Source organism: Electrophorus electricus, chromosome 4, assembly GCF_041902795.1.
Source record: "Electrophorus electricus isolate QZ-2024a chromosome 4, ASM4190279v1, whole genome shotgun sequence".
In the NCBI taxonomy this organism is placed as follows: Eukaryota; Metazoa; Chordata; class Actinopteri; order Gymnotiformes; family Gymnotidae; genus Electrophorus; species Electrophorus electricus.
In genome coordinates this window covers 10,042,842-10,061,938 of record NC_137500.1, presented here as the reverse complement: position 1 = coordinate 10,061,938, position 19,097 = coordinate 10,042,842, and the positions used below count along the sequence as shown (strand labels likewise).

General features: G+C 41.8%; 1 protein-coding gene across 2 annotated transcripts in view; it reads left to right on the top strand.

Moving 5' to 3' along the window:
- Positions 1-1,585: 1,585 nt before the first annotated feature.
- kcnq1.2 (potassium voltage-gated channel, KQT-like subfamily, member 1.2) overlaps positions 1,586-19,097 on the top strand; it is a 121,909-nt gene continuing 104,397 nt past the window's right edge. For both annotated transcript variants that reach the window (XM_081712259.1, XM_081712260.1), the window contains exons 1-2: positions 1,586-1,716; positions 15,554-16,134. In XM_081712259.1, coding sequence (XP_081568385.1) covers positions 15,674-16,134 — 461 coding nt within the window. In that variant the 5' untranslated portion in view covers positions 1,586-1,716; positions 15,554-15,673. The remainder of the gene's footprint in view (positions 1,717-15,553; positions 16,135-19,097) is intronic.

Here is a 19,097-nt window from a genome sequence, read left to right as displayed (position 1 = left end):
TTTCTCTCAATCTCGGATGCGGCACGTTTCATTTAATCAGCCCAGATGAAACGTCCTGACTAAAATCGTCCGTGACGTGCATCAGGTGGGTACAGCGTGCGCGCAATAACCTCTACACGTTTGGCTACTACCAGCATAAATTGTGGCGCTCGCCTCGCGAGGTCAAACATACTTAGGGGAGTACAGCAAACCATACTGATCTCTCAGTTGTGCTCAATGAGAGCGTGCGACTGTTTCTCAATGGTGCTGAAGAGCGGTCGCGCATCACTGCCTTCAGATATATGGACCAGCGTGACATTTCACGGTAAATATAAGTTTCCCTAAATGTTATAGCTCAGTTTTCACTGATGATTAACATCATATAAAGGATCTTGGGGATATATGCCACAGGATGGCCGTCAGGGGGAACGTTCTTTTAAACTAATATTTAACATTATATATTTTCGTTTAAAATTATTAGTTTTTCTTTCTGTAACGAAAACATTTCGCAAGTTATTTATGCGACTATTCTTAATTATATTAATAGCTGGAATTTTAAACATCTTGGTTATTTATGCATTGATGTGGATTAAAGACAACCGTTCATCGTCAAGATAAACCGGCCACGTATCTTCTAGGGATGATGATTTTAAAACAGAGGTAGTCGTTTTTCATTGCACCATTTATTATTTAAAGCTCATATTACATGTTTGTAAGGGTAATATATATATGAAGATATCTCAGTTTTCCTTACACTGAGTAGCACTGGGTCCTAACCATGGAGTACAAAGAAAGTTTAGGCCTGCAGTCTATACAGTACTGTGCAGTTTACTACTGTGCTAAACGTTAGTATTTGTATATATATAAAACACACTACAGAATTCACAGAAATTTGTTTCTGTGTAAATTTTTCAAAGCACCTATCAGTTGTTCTGTGATATACACTGTTTACCCTCAAACTATCCAGGTGAATTTGGACAGCTAAGAAACTCAACCCAGACAGGAAGAGCAGAGCCATGGTGGAGTCTGTCAGCACATCTGCTGTTTAGTATGATAGCTCTGATAGACAGGAGTGGAACCCAGACTCTAGTTTCCATTCTATTTTACTTGCAAAGATTGGTTTGCAGCAGCCATTGTTTCTAGTACTGCCCTTCATGCAGAGAAGATAGACAGTTGTCCTGAAGAAAAAGGCTTGACCTTTTAAATCATGAGGCTTGAGTTCCCTCTCCTGTCTGTTTTAAGATTGACTGCTGTGGGGTGTTACACAGATAAGGACTGAATATAGGTTTAAAGGAGCAGACAACACAATGTTGTCTCATGGGCAAAACTGAGTAGACATTCTCATAGTAGGCTAATTATATATTCATTCATAGAATTGTGAATAAACTGGTTGTTCCTGTTGTTCGACTAGTTTGCGGGGGATGGTGGTATACTTCACTTACTACTCTTTGACAGCAGCTTTTCTGGTAATAGTTCATAATCATATAACAAAAACACTTGTTTGTACCTGCGGCAGTTTTTTTTTTTTTTTTGGTATTATGTGTTTGGTTTGTAGCTTTGGAATTCTCCTATTTGTGACCTTGTACTGCTGGATCTGATCTAATGTTCATTTTTGTAATAAAACTCATCAATGGCTGTTTTTGCTCACAGTGCAGAGCTCTGGGCTTTCCCTGTTAAACTGTTCTAACTCCTTCTTTTAAAAGTGTTTAGAATATCATCATATGGTGGACAGATATGGTAAGTGATTTTATTTTGCTGCTTTTTTGTTGTTGCTGCATTTACATCATATGAGAGCAGGAAGATAAGAAAGTTCTTACTTGAAAGCATTCATAGCAATACATAAGTAGTTATTGTTGTTATTTACATTGGTTGTTATTTACACTATTATCAAAAACTCCAAACGCATTTTTAAAAATAATGAGAAAACAATATTTTTATTGCATATCTTGAAAGTCCCTTTTTTATTGTGTATGGATAATACCTGAAAAGAGAGCCCATAATTGACTTTTTGTACTCTTACAATGTACAAAGATTTGTGGTTGTTTCTGAAGGATACTTCTTTAATTTTGTTTGCAATCATCAATTTTATAATAAATAATATGTGCTAACTTGCCAACCTTTCTCCAATATGTGATGTCTAGTAAAACATTTTGGTAAGCACAGTCAGATTGAGTTGGGATAGCATTTCTTTGTCAATAAGATTGTACTTCCATTTTATTGCTGCTAGAGATTTGGACAAGCTGAACATCTAAGATAATAAATTTGTAATTCAGAGATTGCATTCTGGGAATTCCTGCCCAGAAATCGATGTGTTTCTACAAGCAAAGTTGTAATGAGTGTAAATTTGACACAAATATGGCACAACCAGTTGTTCCCCACACACTGGGGTGGGTGTTGGGGGGTTGATGTGAACAAGTTGGAGACTTATTAGCCTAATGTAATTTTTACATGTTGTGACATGTATGGCATTTTCTCTTAGTGTAGGTAAGTTAGTGTACTGAGGTTTGCAGCTTTTGTCTAAGTTAATTTTGCCTGGGTGTGTCAGATATGGGCTTTTTTGTATCTAATGGGCACTGAGGCCCTTGGGGAAACTGACAAGGCCACCATGCTGCAGAAAGCTAAAGGGCTGGTCAAATCATGTTGTGTTGAAAACACAGCACTGTGATGGGAACATTGAAAATCTGGGCATGGATATGAGCCACATGTAGCAAATAGGGGAACCTATTTTGCTTGGCAGCTCATGGAAAGGCCTCGGTGGTCCCATAGGAGGCTCTTAGAAAGTTTTGCTTCCTTTTGCTATGCAGTGGAGCAGAGGGCAGATGCTTAGTTGGCATCTGTGAAAGAGGACTTACTGCTCAAACTGACATTGCTCTATAGACTGGGATTTGGTCATCCTAGATTTAGATTAGAAAGAAGTGGGCCCATGGTTTGGAGAGCAACAAGACATCAAATCCTTCTCCTTACTTCTTGTACAGGCCATACTTTGTGTCCATGTTGACTGTTGAGGGTGATACAAAAAGCAGTTTTGGAACCACTGGGGCACACAGGAGGTCCACTTTCTTTCTGTCAGTGAGTCCTCACCTGAAACAGCTAGTGTCACAGTGCAGGCACAGCTCTGGACCACACTGTGGAAGGTTTGGAGAGTGAGGCTACTTATCATTTAGATTTCCTTTTGGAGGGTTGGACTGGGGTTAGTAGTGTCCAGCTAATTTGTCATTTTCTCTATTAACTTACTTTAATAATAGTCCTTTTTATTAATATAGCAATTTTAAACAAGATTTAGAAAGTACTGTACAAAAGGATACAATAGAAATAAAATGGAAAAACATTTAGATAAAGTGTTAAAATGAAATTAATAATGCAAAAAATAAAAGTTAAATGATCTTAGATTAAATTACATGCTAGAGTGGGGGAGAGAGATATAGAATATATATATATATATATATATATATATATATATATATATATATATATATATATAGTAATAATTTTCCAGTAATGTAATAAACCCAGAAATGTAATAGTTTGCACTTAACTCAGTCAAACATGTAATAAAACCTAATAATGTAATAATTTGTTTAAAAATATAATACAATGACTGTTACTGTAATAACATTTTACCAATAATATTATACCTTATTATATGATTGGGAATTTATTACCTTTTCAGGTTAATCATTTGTAATACCATATAACTTTATTGGGAATTTATTATATTGGTGAAACTTTTGAATCGACTTTTTTTAGATGAAGTAAACATCCAACAGACTTAGTAACAAAAATATCAACATATCAATGATCAATGTAGCAGTAATGAGGTATCTGAATGCATTCAGTATATTATCCAGAACATTTTAATTAACAGTGTAAATAAGAGTTGTCATCTGATGAATTCAATTTCACTTTATTTGGAGAGTCCAAGTTCATATAGTTTCCTTGTTATAAGATGAAGCCTGACACATCCTCACATAAAACATAGCAAATACTATGGGGAGGAATCTTTTCAGTTTTCTAGCCATGTTCAGAAGATGGGGTATAGTGGTATAGTCTGCCAAAGATAAATTTGCAAGTGTGTAACATGTAGGGGTGAATGCTCTGGTGGTTGACCAATCAGAATAGAGTGGATGAGCTGACGAATCAGAGCAGACTGGGCTTACCAGGCGGGGGGGGGGTCTTAAAGACACAGGACACATCATGTCATACACAGGTTGAACAGAGATGTACAGCATGAGAAAAATAATGTGTTTCTGGAATATTCAAGCATGTAAAGCTATTATAGCAGAACCCAAAAATAAAATTATGAACATGTAACATAATAGGTCACCGCTAAGTCTACTTCATATAAAATATCAAAAATACATCTACTTAATGTAAATAATGTATTTAATGTAAATAATGTAACAGTGCATCAAGATATTTACCTCAGTGTATTCAGATGCTTCACTGATAGTGTTATGTTGTCACAATCATTGGGAGAGATGATAAAGAGAGTTGTATTTTAGCTCTGTAATCTTATTTCTCAGCGCATGTATACCCTTACTCTGATTTCTTTTGGATTTCTCAGTCTGCACATGCAAGCAAACATAACTGGATAGAGTGTAGAGCTGTCCCAGAAGCGATGAGCATAATTTAATCAAATTTAATTAATTGATTTAATTGAATTAAATGCATTCGAGTTTCAACCCCCCTATGATTATGCAAAGAAAGTTTAGATAATGTAGACTGCTTTGATTAGGGGAGGCACTGAAACAATCAAAATGACCAAGATTGAACTTGGTCTTGCAGCTCGATACTTCATCTTTTGTTTAAAAAAACCCCTTTCTATCACTTTCGCAATTCTGGCTTTTTCACCTCGTTCTAGCGTAAAAATCTTTTTGCATCATTTGGGTGTTTTTTCGAATTTTGGGCTTTTTTCCATTCAGTTTTTCTGACGATCACCCTGTTTTCCTCAGGACTCTTTCACAAAGACAAACAAGGATGCTACAATATTTTCAAATACACAAAGTTCCACATAGTGGAAGAAAGAAAAGGCTGCAACAAGATGGGCCAGGTAAAGAGAGTAGTGCAAATCATGGTAAGACAGTCCGTATCCAAAACCAGAAAGATGATCCAAAAAATCCAGTCAAAAGTAAACAAAGGGGCAGGCAACAATCAGAAACGAGAAACAGAAACTCCAAGGTATGATACACGAAAATAGAATCAGGGAAAAACCACTCGGTATGCACAGAAAACTCTGGAGGCAATAGTTACCAGCTTATATATTTGTTCCTAAATGATATACATGCGATTTCAATATTCGGGTGATGATGATCTGACGTGACGTTCATGATTGGTTGAGTCCTGGGTTGGGTGACGAGCAGCCTGCTGGATATTACAGTGCATTGAGGAATTGGGTGTTATGACAGTACCCCCCTCCAAAGAGTTCGGGGATGGCCAAGGTATGAGGGCGCCCATGATGACTCCCAGCATGCATGGCAGAGCCCGGTCCTGATTCAGAATCTGTTGCAGTAAGGCGGTGAGGTTGACCCCAAGGGCGAGGCGCAGGCCTTTCCGGAAACCTTGCGTGGAAGTCTGAAAGGAGACTGGGATACAGTATATCACAACGGGGAATCCAGCTTTGCTCCTCGGGACCAAATCCCTCCCAGTCGACCAGGTACTGCAGCGAACCATTCCGCCTCCTAGAGTCCTGAATATGGCGTACTGATTGATTGCCATCGTAATCAATCGGCTGAGGAGGAGTGTTCTCAGGAGAGACCTCATCCAAAGGCCCTTTAATCACAGGCTTAAGAAGGGACACATGAAATGACCTTGAAACTTACCTGCTCACTTTCGTGTTAAGTTGATACATGACATCATTAATGCGTGTGGTAATGTCATAAGGACCTATATATTTGGGACAAGACCCCATCTAGCGGAAGGCTCACGTAGAAAACCAGACTCTGTCACCAGGTTGGTATATCGGGTTCTCCCCCCATGCCTGTCCGCAATCTCCTTATATCATCGGAGAGCCCATTTGATGCGCTGGTGTGTTTCCTCCCACACTTTCTCGCTCCACTGCATCCACTCATCCACAGTGGGGATATCAGCTGAGAAGGAGGTCCACAGGGCCATCGGAAGCTGATAGCCTAAAATGCACTCAAAAGGAGTCAAGCCAGTGGACTAGTAAGATAATTTTGGGCCATCTCGACCCATAACAGAAACAGTCAGACAGATTGTTCATGCAAAAACAATGTAAGAATTGACTTAATTGCTGGTTAGTCCACTCACATTGGCCAGTCGACTGAGGATGATAGCCCAACGCAAGACTAATAGCCACCCCAATATGTTCAAAAAGTGAAGCCCACGCTCAATGTGAATTTAGGTCCTCCTTCTGATAATATGTCCTCTGGAATGCCAAATATACGGAACACTTGATTGAACAGTGCTTCTGCGGTTTGGAAGGCTGTAGGCATACTCAGGAATGAAATGAACCATACACCCCTGGAGAAACGATCAACAACAGTGAGGACCGTAGTGATACCTTCGGAACATGGGAGGTCTGTAATGAAATCTAATGCGAAGTGAGACCAAGGTCTGTCTGGTATGGGAAGTGCCCTGACCTTCCCTGTGGGTGGGGCTTAGGCATCTTGCTCTGAATGCAAATTGAACACGAAGAAACATATTTATGAATATCGCCCATCATGGTCTCCCACCAGTACCGGTTAGCCAGAAGCCGTCGAGTATGTGTCTCCCCAGGATGCCCTGAGACCAGCGAGGAATGAGCCCACATAAATAGACAATCATGGCATGAGGTGGTATGTCCCACGGACACTCCATTGGGATGACTGTATTTTGCATGGCTTATATTTTGTCATCTATTTCCCATCGTATAATTGACAGGTGTATCCAGCTAGGAAGGATAGTATCCTTTTTACCAGATTGCTCTTCTGTCTCCTCCAGGAAAACGTGGGATAAGGCATTGGCTTTAGTATTGTGGGTCCCAGGAAAATACATGATCTTAAAATTAAATTTCGAAAAGAACAGAGACCAACGGGCTTGATGTGGGTTCAGCTGTTTAGCTGTTCGCCTGTACTCCAGATTCCTGTGGTCGATGATGACTAGAAAGGGATGATTAGCCCCCTCTAACCAATGGCTCCACTCTTCCAAGGTCAGTTTAATGGCCAACAGTTCACGTTCTCCTATTCCATAATTACATTCCGCCGGTGATAATTTACGGGAAAAATAAGAGACTGGGTGTAACTTGGACTTATCATTTCATTGTGAAAGTACAGCTCCTACTCCAGTGTTAGAAGCATCAGCTTCCATGACAAATGGAACAGAAGGATCTGGATGTCGAAGTATAGGAGCCATGGTAAGAGCTTCTTTCCGTTTTTTTAATGCTTGGTCAGCCTCTTGATTCCACAATAGCTTGGTCGTTGCTCCTTTCAGGAGGGCTGTGAGAGGGGCTGCAATACTTCTAAAATTCCATATGAATTGGTGGTAAAGGTTTGCAAATCCCAAGAAACTTTGGAGTTTTCTAACTGTGACAGGGACAAGCCACTGGAGGATAGCTTCTATCTTCCTGTCATTCATAGTGATCCCACCGTGGCTGATCATGTATCCTAAAAAGGTCATAGTAGGAAGGTGTAACTCACATTTCTCTCTCTTGACATATAACCCGTTATCCAAAAGAGTCTTCAATACTACTCGGACGTGTTTTATGTGGCTTTCAATGTCGGGGGAATAGATGAGGATGTCGTCAATATAAGCAAAAATGAATTTTCCGATGTATTCACGGAGTACATCATTGATGAAAGCCTGAAAGACAGATGGAGCTACACTGAAACCATATGGCATGACTTTGTATTCATAGTGCCCTCTGGTGGTGATAAAGGCAGTTTTCCATTCATCACCCTTCTTTATCCTTTTCAAATTATAACCTATGGAGGTCTAATTTAGTGATCTTGGCCTCTTGCAGTAGTTCTAGAGCGATGGGAATGAGAGGTAGCAGGTATACATATTTCTTGGATATTTGATTAAGATTCCGGTAGTCAATACAGGGTGAAAACCTCCATCTTTCTTTTTCACAAAGAAGAAACCCGATGCAATGGGTGAGGTGGATGGCTGAATAAAGCCTTGACTCAGTGCTTCATCTATGTAATCCTCCATGTTCTTCTCTTCTTGGGAGAAAGGGTAAATACGAGCCTTGGGGAATACGGCTCCCTCTGGGAGCTCAATAGAACAGTCATAGGGATGATGGGGAGGCAACAGGGTTGCTTTCTTCTTACTAAAGACCAAAGATAGATCTTGGTATTCTGGAGGGATGGAAAAGGCTTGGTTGTCAGCAGGGCTCGCAACAGTGGTGGAACATAACTGGACAACTGGTCAAACAATTTCTTAGGCATTGAGATGACCACTGAGTGATCTAACGGGACCATGATATGTTTGGGTCATTTTCTAAGCAAGGCAGACCAAAAATTACTGGAAATGATGCAGCTTCTATGACAAGAAATGAGATGAACTCTGAATGGAGTGCGCTTGTGGTAGGTCTTATGGGTGTAGTGCGGCGTGAAATGGAACCGGCTCCTACTGGTGACCCATCCAGAGCAGCCAGGCAAAGAGTCTTGTATAATGGTTCTCCTGGGATGTCCAATTTCAGTGCAAGACGGTCGTGTAAAAAGTTCCCCTCGGCTCCTGAATCAACTAAGGCAGTAAATGTAGAAGATGGTGTATGAGCCCCAACATAAACAGTTAACAAAAATGACTTAGCTATCATCTTTCTTGGTGGTAAGATCTCTACCTTGTTTTGTGATGTAGGTTGCATGATCATTCTATGGCTCAGCGATGATGTTCGATTGGGTCTAAGGTGACACTCCTTGATGACATGTCCTGAGGATCCGCTGTAAAAGCAGAGACCATTCTGGAATCGGCGCCTCCTCTCCTCTTCAGTTAAGAATCGCATTGCATAGGTCCCGTTGTCTGCTCTCATCTAAGCTCTGGTCTATAACTGGGAGGGGGAGAGTTGGGACAAGAACTAGCTCTACGTAGCTTTCTTTCTTGAATAAAACGATCCAGACGGATAGAAAGAGCTATAAGCCGATTCAAATCTAATTCATTATCTTGGCAAGCTAGTTCTTGCAAAACTTTTGAATGGAGACCCTTCCGGAAAGTGATGATCAATGCTGCCTCATTCCATCCACTGCCTGCAGCGACAGCACAGAACTTTCGTGCATAGTCAGCCACAGAAAGATTACCTTGGCGTAACTTGGTGAGTATCTCCCCACAGGCTCTTCCTTCATGTGGGTGAATGAACACACATTGAGCAATAAAATCACCATAAAATGCCTGTTGTACATTATCCCAGATGACGGCCTCCCAATCTAGAGCTTTGTCGGTTAGATGCGAGGTAACGACGGTAATCTTATTTTGATTGGAACAGCATGGAACGCTATTGAAATACAATGAACATTGTAACAAAAAACTTTGACACTTGTCTGGGGAGCCATCATATTTTTCGGGTTTACTCATGGGGAAAGTTGGTTGGATATTTATTACAGCGGTGCTAGGTTCCAGCATGGGATTGAACTGAGAAGGAGGCATCATTTGTAGCCAGGAGGTGAGTTCTCTGAGACATTGTCCTAGTTCCAACATTTGAGTTTGTTCGTCCACTTGTTGTTTAGTGATAGTATCCACTGAGCGTGTGAAACCCTCAAGCACCTGTTGGTGCTGGTTGATTAGCTGACCCTGGCTGGTCAAAGCTTCCTTCAAGGCATCCGAGTCCACTGTCTGCACGGAGGCAAAGTATTCTGTAAAACGCCAGGCAAAATATAATATACAGATAAAAGATAGGGTTTTATTGTAGTTCCACGTAGTGGAAGAAAGAAAAAGTTACAACAAGATGGGCCAGGTAGAGAGAGTAGCGAATCGTGGTAAAACCAAGAAAGACAAAACCAGAAAGACAATCCCAAAAAATCCAGGCAAAAGTATCCAAAGGGACAGGCAATATTCAGAAACGAGAAACAGAAAATCCAAGGTATGATACACGGAAATGGAATCCAACACCAAAAGCTGATGTTAAAATCAGCATATGCGAACACTGTATTAGCCTATAACATTTCACCACCAAAAATAGTTTTAAAGCAACATACAATCGTGACTTTTATCTGGTACCTTTCCTGTACTTTTATATAGCCTATATAACAACTCATATTCCCCATGCTCTCAGACAAATAGTCTATACAAATTGCACTTGTACTGCTTCACTGAGGGATCAGAACGTGACTAATCAAATGTACTCATTTCTGTATGCAAAAAAAAAAAAAAAAAGGAAAAAATGCCAGTAACCAGGTGAAGCAATAAGCAAGCTGCTTAGTGCTAAATAACTGAATACAAATATCTCTGTTGTTGGATAATGAAACAGTGAACTCAGACGGTGTTTCCTATTTTGGTAACGTTTATGCTAATTTAAACGTAATTAACATAAGCTTATGTTTTAATTTTCCTATTGGTATTATTTTGGATTTTAAGGTGTTCACTAGAGAGATAGCTAGCTTGTTAGTTATCTAGCTAATGGCAACTTATTTGCTGTGTTTCCATGAAAACATTTTTGTAACATTAGCTAACTATAATGATGGTTGTCACATTGGGCAATAGGCTCTAAATAAAAACCAGGACTGGTGTTTTTGGAGCTACATAATGCTGAATGTGAAAACATTGAAAAAAAATAAGTCAATGCACAATGCAAAATAATGTAATAATGCATAATGCAAAAATAAGAATCTTTGATTAGTCACCAATTAGTCCCATCCTCACTGCCCGCCCAGTTCTGATCCAGTACAAGTGCACAAATCAGTTTCTCAACAAGTCTAGTGTTGCAGAAGTTGAGGCGGGCAAGAGGTTGCGAGCTCAAATTTGTGGTTGTAGAGCTAAAAATGAGTTCCCAGTGGATTTCTATGCCCTTATATCCCCAAGATGAAGCAACACTCATGTTAGCCAGGTTATCTGACATTTACAATGAACTGAATGCGAAACATCGAATGTCTCACTATATCTCACCCATCCACTGTTAAGAGTAGCACTCAGAAGCAGATTAGAAGCTAAGATCAAGATGGTTGTGTAACGATTCTCCTGGCCTGAGTGCTGAAGGGCGTGGAGCAGGACGCACAGACTCCCTCGATAAAGTGATACATTTAACATAATATACGAATAACAGTGGCACACAACATTAACAACAGACATCATGTACACATTTAAGTACACACAGACTACAATGACGTTTAACAAGGACTACATACGTGTGTTAACATACAGCAGCAGACTAACAATAACCAACACAATACACACTAACAGCTTTAAATAGACAAAGAAACACAAGATGTTAAACCCTGTGCAGGTGTGTGCAATTATGGAGGGCGTGCTTACAAATGGGGTGAAACCCCCTGCACGTGGCAGGCCGTACCACATGACTTGTAGTGGGAGCGTCCTTGTGGCAGAACTCTGTCCCAAGTGGCGCAGCTCCGGACGCGTCCATCCCAGGGCCGCGAGCCCCAGGCTGCCGTGTACAAACACACATACCACGACAAGGCCCGGTGCCCACTTAACTTAAGGTGGGCCAGGAACCGATGGCCCGGGAGACCTCTCAACAGGAGGGAGGGAGGCAGGATCTCCGCTTCCCTCAGTGCAGTCCGGCAAGCTCCTCGAGACATTCCCTGATGACAACCCCTCCCTGGGGGCGAGGTTGCCGACGCTTCCTTTTCTGGGATAGCGAACTCCGGGCTGCTATACACACAAAGACAGTACAGCCATGCCCGGTGCCCACCCAGCACAAAGTGAGGCAGTCCTTCACTTTCCCCGCATAGTGAAGGGCCCAAAGACAAAGAAGCGCAAACATGTATAAACAAAAGCGCCTTTGCGCAAAACACTTCTGGCACAGTGCTGCAGTGCCTGCAATCAGTGCAGGCGCTGTTAACAGGTCCTTGGCCTCAGCAGACACTCGGGGGTGCTCCTCCCCTGAACAGTCCTCCTTAATGCCTGCGGTTTGCCTCCGGGGCTTTGGGCAGAACCCTCCAGTCTCGCTGGCGAGTCTGCTGAAGGGAAGGGACTCCAGAGATCCTGTTGGCTCCACCCAACTGTCCTCTGTCTGGTTGTTGTCGTGCCCTTCTCTCCACCTCGGCCAAAGCTCCATAGCCATAGCCCTCCCCCAAGAAATTCCTGGGGGTGTTCTCCTCTACTTCTGGAGTGGACCTGAACACCAGCTGCGGTCCTCTCCCCAATCTCCTGGGATCCAGGAGGTGGCAGTGTGGGGAGTGCTCATGCACCTCCCGCTAGGAAGTGCATCTTTAGCTGAGGAAGCTGGCACCCTGTGGTGGTTTGTTATTCTGTAACGATTCTGCTGGCCCGAGTGCCGAAGGGCGTGGAGCAGGACGCACAGACTCCCTCGATAAACATACATTTAATAACATAACATACGAATAATGGTGGCACTCACACACAATGTTAACGACAGACATCATGTAAACATTTAACTACACACAGACTACATACGTGTGTTAACATACAGCAGCAGACTAACAATAACCAACACAATACACACACTAAGAGAGGTTTAAATAGACAAAGAAACACAGGATGTTAAACCCTGTGCAGGTGTGTGCAATTATGGAGGGCGTGCTTACAAATGGGGTGAAACCCCCTGCACGTGGCAGGCCGTACCACATGACTTGTAGTGGGAGCGTCCTTGTGGCAGAACTCTGTCCCAAGTGGCGCAGCTCCGGACGCGTCCATCCCAGGGCCGCGAGCCCCAGGCTGCCGTGTACAAACACACATACCACGACAAGGCCCGGTGCCCACTTAACTTAAGGTGGGCCAGGAACCGATGGCCCGGGAGACCTCTCAACAGGAGGGAGGGAGGCAGGATCTCCGCTTCCCTCAGTGCAGTCCGGCAAGCTCCTCGAGACATTCCCTGATGACAACCCCTCCCTGGGGGCGAGGTTGCCGACGCTTCCTTTTCTGGGATAGCGAACTCCGGGCTGCTATACACACAAAGACAGTACAGCCATGCCCGGTGCCCACCCAGCACAAAGTGAGGCAGTCCTTCACTTTCCCCGCATAGTGAAGGGCCCAAAGACAAAGAAGCGCAAACATGTATAAACAAAAGCGCCTTTGCGCAAAACACTTCTGGCACAGTGCTGCAGTGCCTGCAATCAGTGCAGGCGCTGTTAACAGGTCCTTGGCCTCAGCAGACACTCGGGGGTGCTCCTCCCCTGAACAGTCCTCCTTAATGCCTGCGGTTTGCCTCCGGGGCTTTGGGCAGAACCCTCCAGTCTCGCTGGCGAGTCTGCTGAAGGGAAGGGACTCCAGAGATCCTGTTGGCTCCACCCAACTGTCCTCTGTCTGGTTGTTGTCGTGCCCTTCTCTCCACCTCGGCCAAAGCTCCATAGCCATAGCCCTCCCCCAAGAAATTCCTGGGGGTGTTCTCCTCTACTTCTGGAGTGGACCTGAACACCAGCTGCGGTCCTCTCCCCAATCTCCTGGGATCCAGGAGGTGGCAGTGTGGGGAGTGCTCATGCACCTCCCGCTAGGAAGTGCATCTTTAGCTGAGGAAGCTGGCACCCTGTGGTGGTTTGTTATTCTGTAACGATTCTGCTGGCCCGAGTGCCGAAGGGCGTGGAGCAGGACGCACAGACTCCCTCGATAAACATACATTTAATAACATAACATACGAATAATGGTGGCACTCACACACAATGTTAACGACAGACATCATGTAAACATTTAACTACACACAGACTACATACGTGTGTTAACATACAGCAGCAGACTAACAATAACCAACACAATACACACACTAAGAGAGGTTTAAATAGACAAAGAAACACAGGATGTTAAACCCTGGCAGGTGCATGCAATTATGGAAGGCATATTTACAAATGGGGTGAAACCATCTGCACGCGGCAGGCCGTACCACGTGACTGGGGGGGGGGGGGGGGGGGCGTCCTGTGACAGGTTGTCTTTCAGCAAATCTTTGATGCACTATGCAAGAACACCACCCAGGATAGCATTCAGTGGTTACAGTGATATAGGCCCACAATAAATGTCTAAGAATGTTTAATCCCCTTAGGAGTTGGTGATTATAGAGTACTAATTACTCCCTTTGCTGTGGTTATCACAAAGCAGTAAGTTACCAGACACACACTGTATCTGCAACTTGCATTGTCCTAATACATGTTTTGCTTTATAATCTAGCAGCAGGCAATTTCTCAATTGTGACTTATTAAAATATTGCACTTCTGTATGGTTATTGCTTAAAGATTGAGATGTCATTGGGTTTTATAGTGTGGATTATGAATAAATTGTTTAACATTGTTTAACATTAACACCACAAGGTATAATAGTCTGATCAGACAGACAACTAGCTCTCATTGACAAGGTACCTAGGAGGTAGCAGCTGCCTGAGTTAGCCTGTGAGGGGGAGCTAGCAGATAATCAGGGACTAGTTTGCCTTGATATGTTACCTAGTAGAGTTGCCCTCATGTTGCATCAGTGACAGGTCTGTCAATTGAAAGATGTTGTGCTATTGGTCCTTCAGTGGTCGATCATGCCTGAAACATTCCTGTAGTGAGATATGTATGAATGTTTTAAAGTGAACAGACTGCTGTGAAAAAAGATAACTGATTTCCACATCTTGGAGCTTGGTGAATGCAATCTCACTTATAGATGTATTAAAACTACTGAGGAATCAACTGCTAATTGACTAGGTGAAGGCTAGAAGATCTCATGGGTGTAATTTTGAAAAGTCTGACTCTCTCACTCCAAAGCCTGTTCATGCATTATTTCTTTATGGACAATAGTTTTAGTCTGTTTAACATATGTGGCCTATAGCACATGAATATTGGTTTTTCATTGGCTTCTTGTCAAGTTACACATATAGTCTTCCTCATAACATATACTATGGCAATCATCTTAACAAAATACTTGTTTAGGCTCACCTGGGGTTATAATTTTTGAAAATAATTTTTTGTAATTGTTGTTATTTAATTAATTTATTTTCATAAACGTGTTTAATGTTTTCAATGTGAGGATTTTGATATTTTGGAACTAAAATAAACAGTGCCATATAAATAAATATTAGCCTATTGTTCTTCATCCTCTTCTTCGTGAACCTATTAGATATCCAATCACACGTACCCAGTAGATAATGTATCTCCATATGATGTTTGGTCCAGTAATCCCTTATTCATTCTCCTCATACTATAATAAAAGAGCAAAATCTCTCTGGAGGTTCTGTGTTCTCCTGTGCTCCTTATTAAATGCAATTATATGTAAAGCTCAATATTAATAATCTGCATAACTGAACCTTCCTTAACATGCCCTTTCATTGTGTAGATATATGGCCTAAAATTCAATGGATTCTGTCAGTCTTCATTTAGTTATTTATTCAGTTTAGAAGAACTGTTTAGAAGTTGGAAGAAGTTTTATTGTATAGTTGCCTCTGTTCATTTAAGATTTAAGAGTTATAAAATGCACATACATCACCATCATCAATACAATTTTGATTTTACTAACTTTGATTATCTTTTCAATTATATCTCTGCAGGTAAAGAGACCTAACTGTGCTGGTCACCTATGAACTCTCGTTGTCACACCATTCAACAGAATATCTCATCTCCCCCAACACATTTGTTTAAACCATAATTCCCTTCTGAGAGCATTCTCTATGGGAGAGAGACAGGAGTTGCCACCATGCCACAGCTGGTCCTGCAGTGACAGTGGAGGGCCCAGAAGCAGTGGCCCAGATGGCCCGGTGTCCGCAGGCCCGGCCTCTGAGTGCAGCCTGGAGGAGGCAGCAGCGCTCACAGCGATGGGAAGTTTGGACGCCTCTCCCATTTCAGTGGAACTGGAGCACGTGGTGAATAATGGATCAGGTGTCCCTGGCCCTCCAGGGGGGGACACAAAAGAAGCATTGGCTCACAGAAAACTCAGCGCGCCACGCTTCACCTCCTTCCTATCACTCTCGGGCAGCGTGGTCAGCAGAGAGCCAACGCGTGGGGTCCTTAGCCATGCTCCTTCTCGCTTCATACACAGCTCTTACCAAGCCAAGACTAGCATGCAAGGTGATGTCTACAATTTCCTAGAGAGACCTGCAGGCCTCAAATGCTTCCTCTACCACTTCCTAGTGTGAGTAGACTTGCCAGTCATCTGCTCTGTTACTCTTTCTGACAGAATCAATTCAAGATATAACATGTGCTATAGCTGATTTCTAAAGCTCATGCAGTTTGGTTCAGCCTTTCTTTAGAAATCTGCATTAATTACATATTTCACTTGACACACAGTTTGAGCTTCATCCCATGATGTTTAGAATGCAATGAAACCTGTTTTTCATATAATTAATCTGAGCTTCTCCATTCTATAGATAACTGAATATCCAAATTCATGAATCCAATCATACAGTAAAAGAAAATTAATATGATTTGAGCATCACATTTAGCTGCTTAACTAACATCTTTAATACAAATCTGCTTCAGCCACAGGTGTCTCTGTGTGTCTGAATTGACACAAAAGCAGGTCAACCTGATTCTGATAGCCTTGTCTCCAAGACGAGGTGACTCTGCGCTCCACACTGAGGACCGGGCAACAAACATGCAGGAGTTCTCTGTCAGGCCTGCAAAAATAAACATGGAGGACTTTTCCTCTGTTAGGCCTGCGAAAGTAAATAGCAAAATCAACTGAAAGACAACAAAATGCTTCACAGTACTTCTCCAGGCCCACAGCATTTAACAGATCACTGGCCTGGTGCAAGAACCACTAGTATAAACAGATTTGTTCTTATAATGCTATTAAATTATAATACTGATGTAATTGCCATGGGGGAATAATAAACACAGTAAAAAGTTCATAGTAAAGTAATAAAAATGAATAGTAAAGTAAAAAGTTAATACTTGAGCCAAACTAGAACACATCAAGATGAATTTCAAATTCAAATTCAAACATCTTGAGGCTAATAAAAATAGCTAAAGTATACAATCACTCCATATAGTTTCTTCTTTGAGGAACAGCTATGTATGACATATAAGACAGGTCTGGACCACTCATAAATTTTGTTCTTTGCCTAAGAAGAAATTCTTAATGTAATTACATTTGGTGAATGTCACATATTCAAATGACCAAATACACTCCTACATGATCAGCCTCGCCTACATATTAATCATACTCACCTATTCCCTCACTGATTACTTCCCCTTATAAACCTGGTTTTCCATTTGTCCGATTGTGAAGTATTGTTTGCCTTGTGCTTGCAAACTGAGCCTTTCAGTAAAGTTCCCTAGTGCTAACAAGTCCTGATTTGTGTCTCAGCCTGGTTTGTTTTTTGAGTTTTGGAATAGCGTTTTGGTACCTTTGATCATTCTTTTGCTTCCTTCAGTTTTGACCCTAGCCTGTTCTCAAGGTTTCTGTCTCTTGGAGTAGAGTTTTGGTTCCATTCACTCTCTACATGCCTTGCATGTGGATCCTTTCCCACTAGTGTGTTGTTAGTGAATGTGGCAAGTGATAAATCACTCGTAGATTTAAGAGTGAATTATCTTTGCACGTGTGGTTCTTATTAGATTATAGTGTTCATCTTGGAAAGAGAAAAACAAATGAGATTATAAGAAAGCATAGCTTCTTAGAACAATAGCAGTAGAAAGCCGCTTGTTCTGTGATCAGGCACGTCATGATTGAGTTATGGAAACCAGCTGATCTTGTACCCTCCGCCCCTAGCTGCATGTGTGCACATTCGTTTGACATGGCAGTTTGATAACCTCCTGTGTCTGTAACTGAGCCTAGTGTGGCAGCACATTCAGGAGAACCTGATATCAGCCCTCTATAAAATTAAACCCCTCTGATTGACTCTTACTTGCTGATGGTTATCAAGGCCAGGTTCTTTTTCTTGTCTCTCGGTGCATCTGCCAAATTTGAGGTTTGTTAAAGGCCTCAGCGCTTCAGCCTAGACAGTGTAATGACTTGCCTGTTTATCTGGATGGCTCATGGATAAGGGCTTTTGTGTCACAGACCTAGGCTTGTCTCTGAGCCCAGCACATTCATACTCTCTTAATAGTAAAAATGCTCCTTGCCAGGTTCAGAGTCCAATTGCTTTTCACTGGAATCTGCTGCTCTTTCATTTGTCTTTTTTCTATCCTTCTTTCTTTCGTTTTCTATCTTCATTTAGCCATCTCACTCACTTTGGAATTAATAACTGGATCTTTGCTTCTTCTTGCTTTTATTTTTGGATACACACATGAGTAAAGCTTAGCTGGTTTGCAAGTACTCTTGGGTGGCTGTCCCAAAAGAATTTATTGCAGCGTTCCACAGCTTTAGTAAATAGCTTTGGTATGATCCGGAAAACAACTAATGTATAGGTTTGAACATCTATACATTAGTGGCCATGTTCTTTTATGTAACAGAGACACAGTGAGTACAGCCGGGTCTGTCTGAGTCATTCTTCTACTTTTCTACTCTTTGGCTCAGACAGAACACATGCACATGTTCATGTCCCTTTTCTTATGGACACGTGTTTACCTTGCATGCTGTAATATATGAAAGGCATAACTACAAAATTAGTTTTACTGGAATAAAGTATTGTGGGGCTTCCATGGCTTCCTTCAACATCAGGTTAAAAGGTCCAGGAAATCAGTAATGTTAGTCTACTTCTATCAAGTTCCACATGTTAGTTTGTGATCAGACCAGTCTGCCACCTTTAAAAAGATTTAAAAGAGTTTCTGAGCTACTTTTTAGCCCAGAGTGTGGTTGTATAGGGTAGGTGGATGAAACAGCTAAGTTAACTCTTAACACTTTATTCCAGTCACTTAATCAAATTCCTTGAAACTACTAAAATCTCCATAGCTCCACAAACATATGCTAAACTCTTAAACAGTTTACTCCAAATGTCCACATTTCTCTTGAAACCAAACAACTTGTAAACCCTTACCAAATGTAACCAATATGAGTTTCAGAGGATGTTATAAATCATACAGGCATTTCTGGCTAAACCTATGACTTTGTGAGATGGGACTTACACTGCTTGAATGTGTTTGGAGTCTTTAACTCTGTAGAGAGATGGTCTACAGCTGCATATGTCATATGTTAGTTGCTGAGTAGGCTTAGTA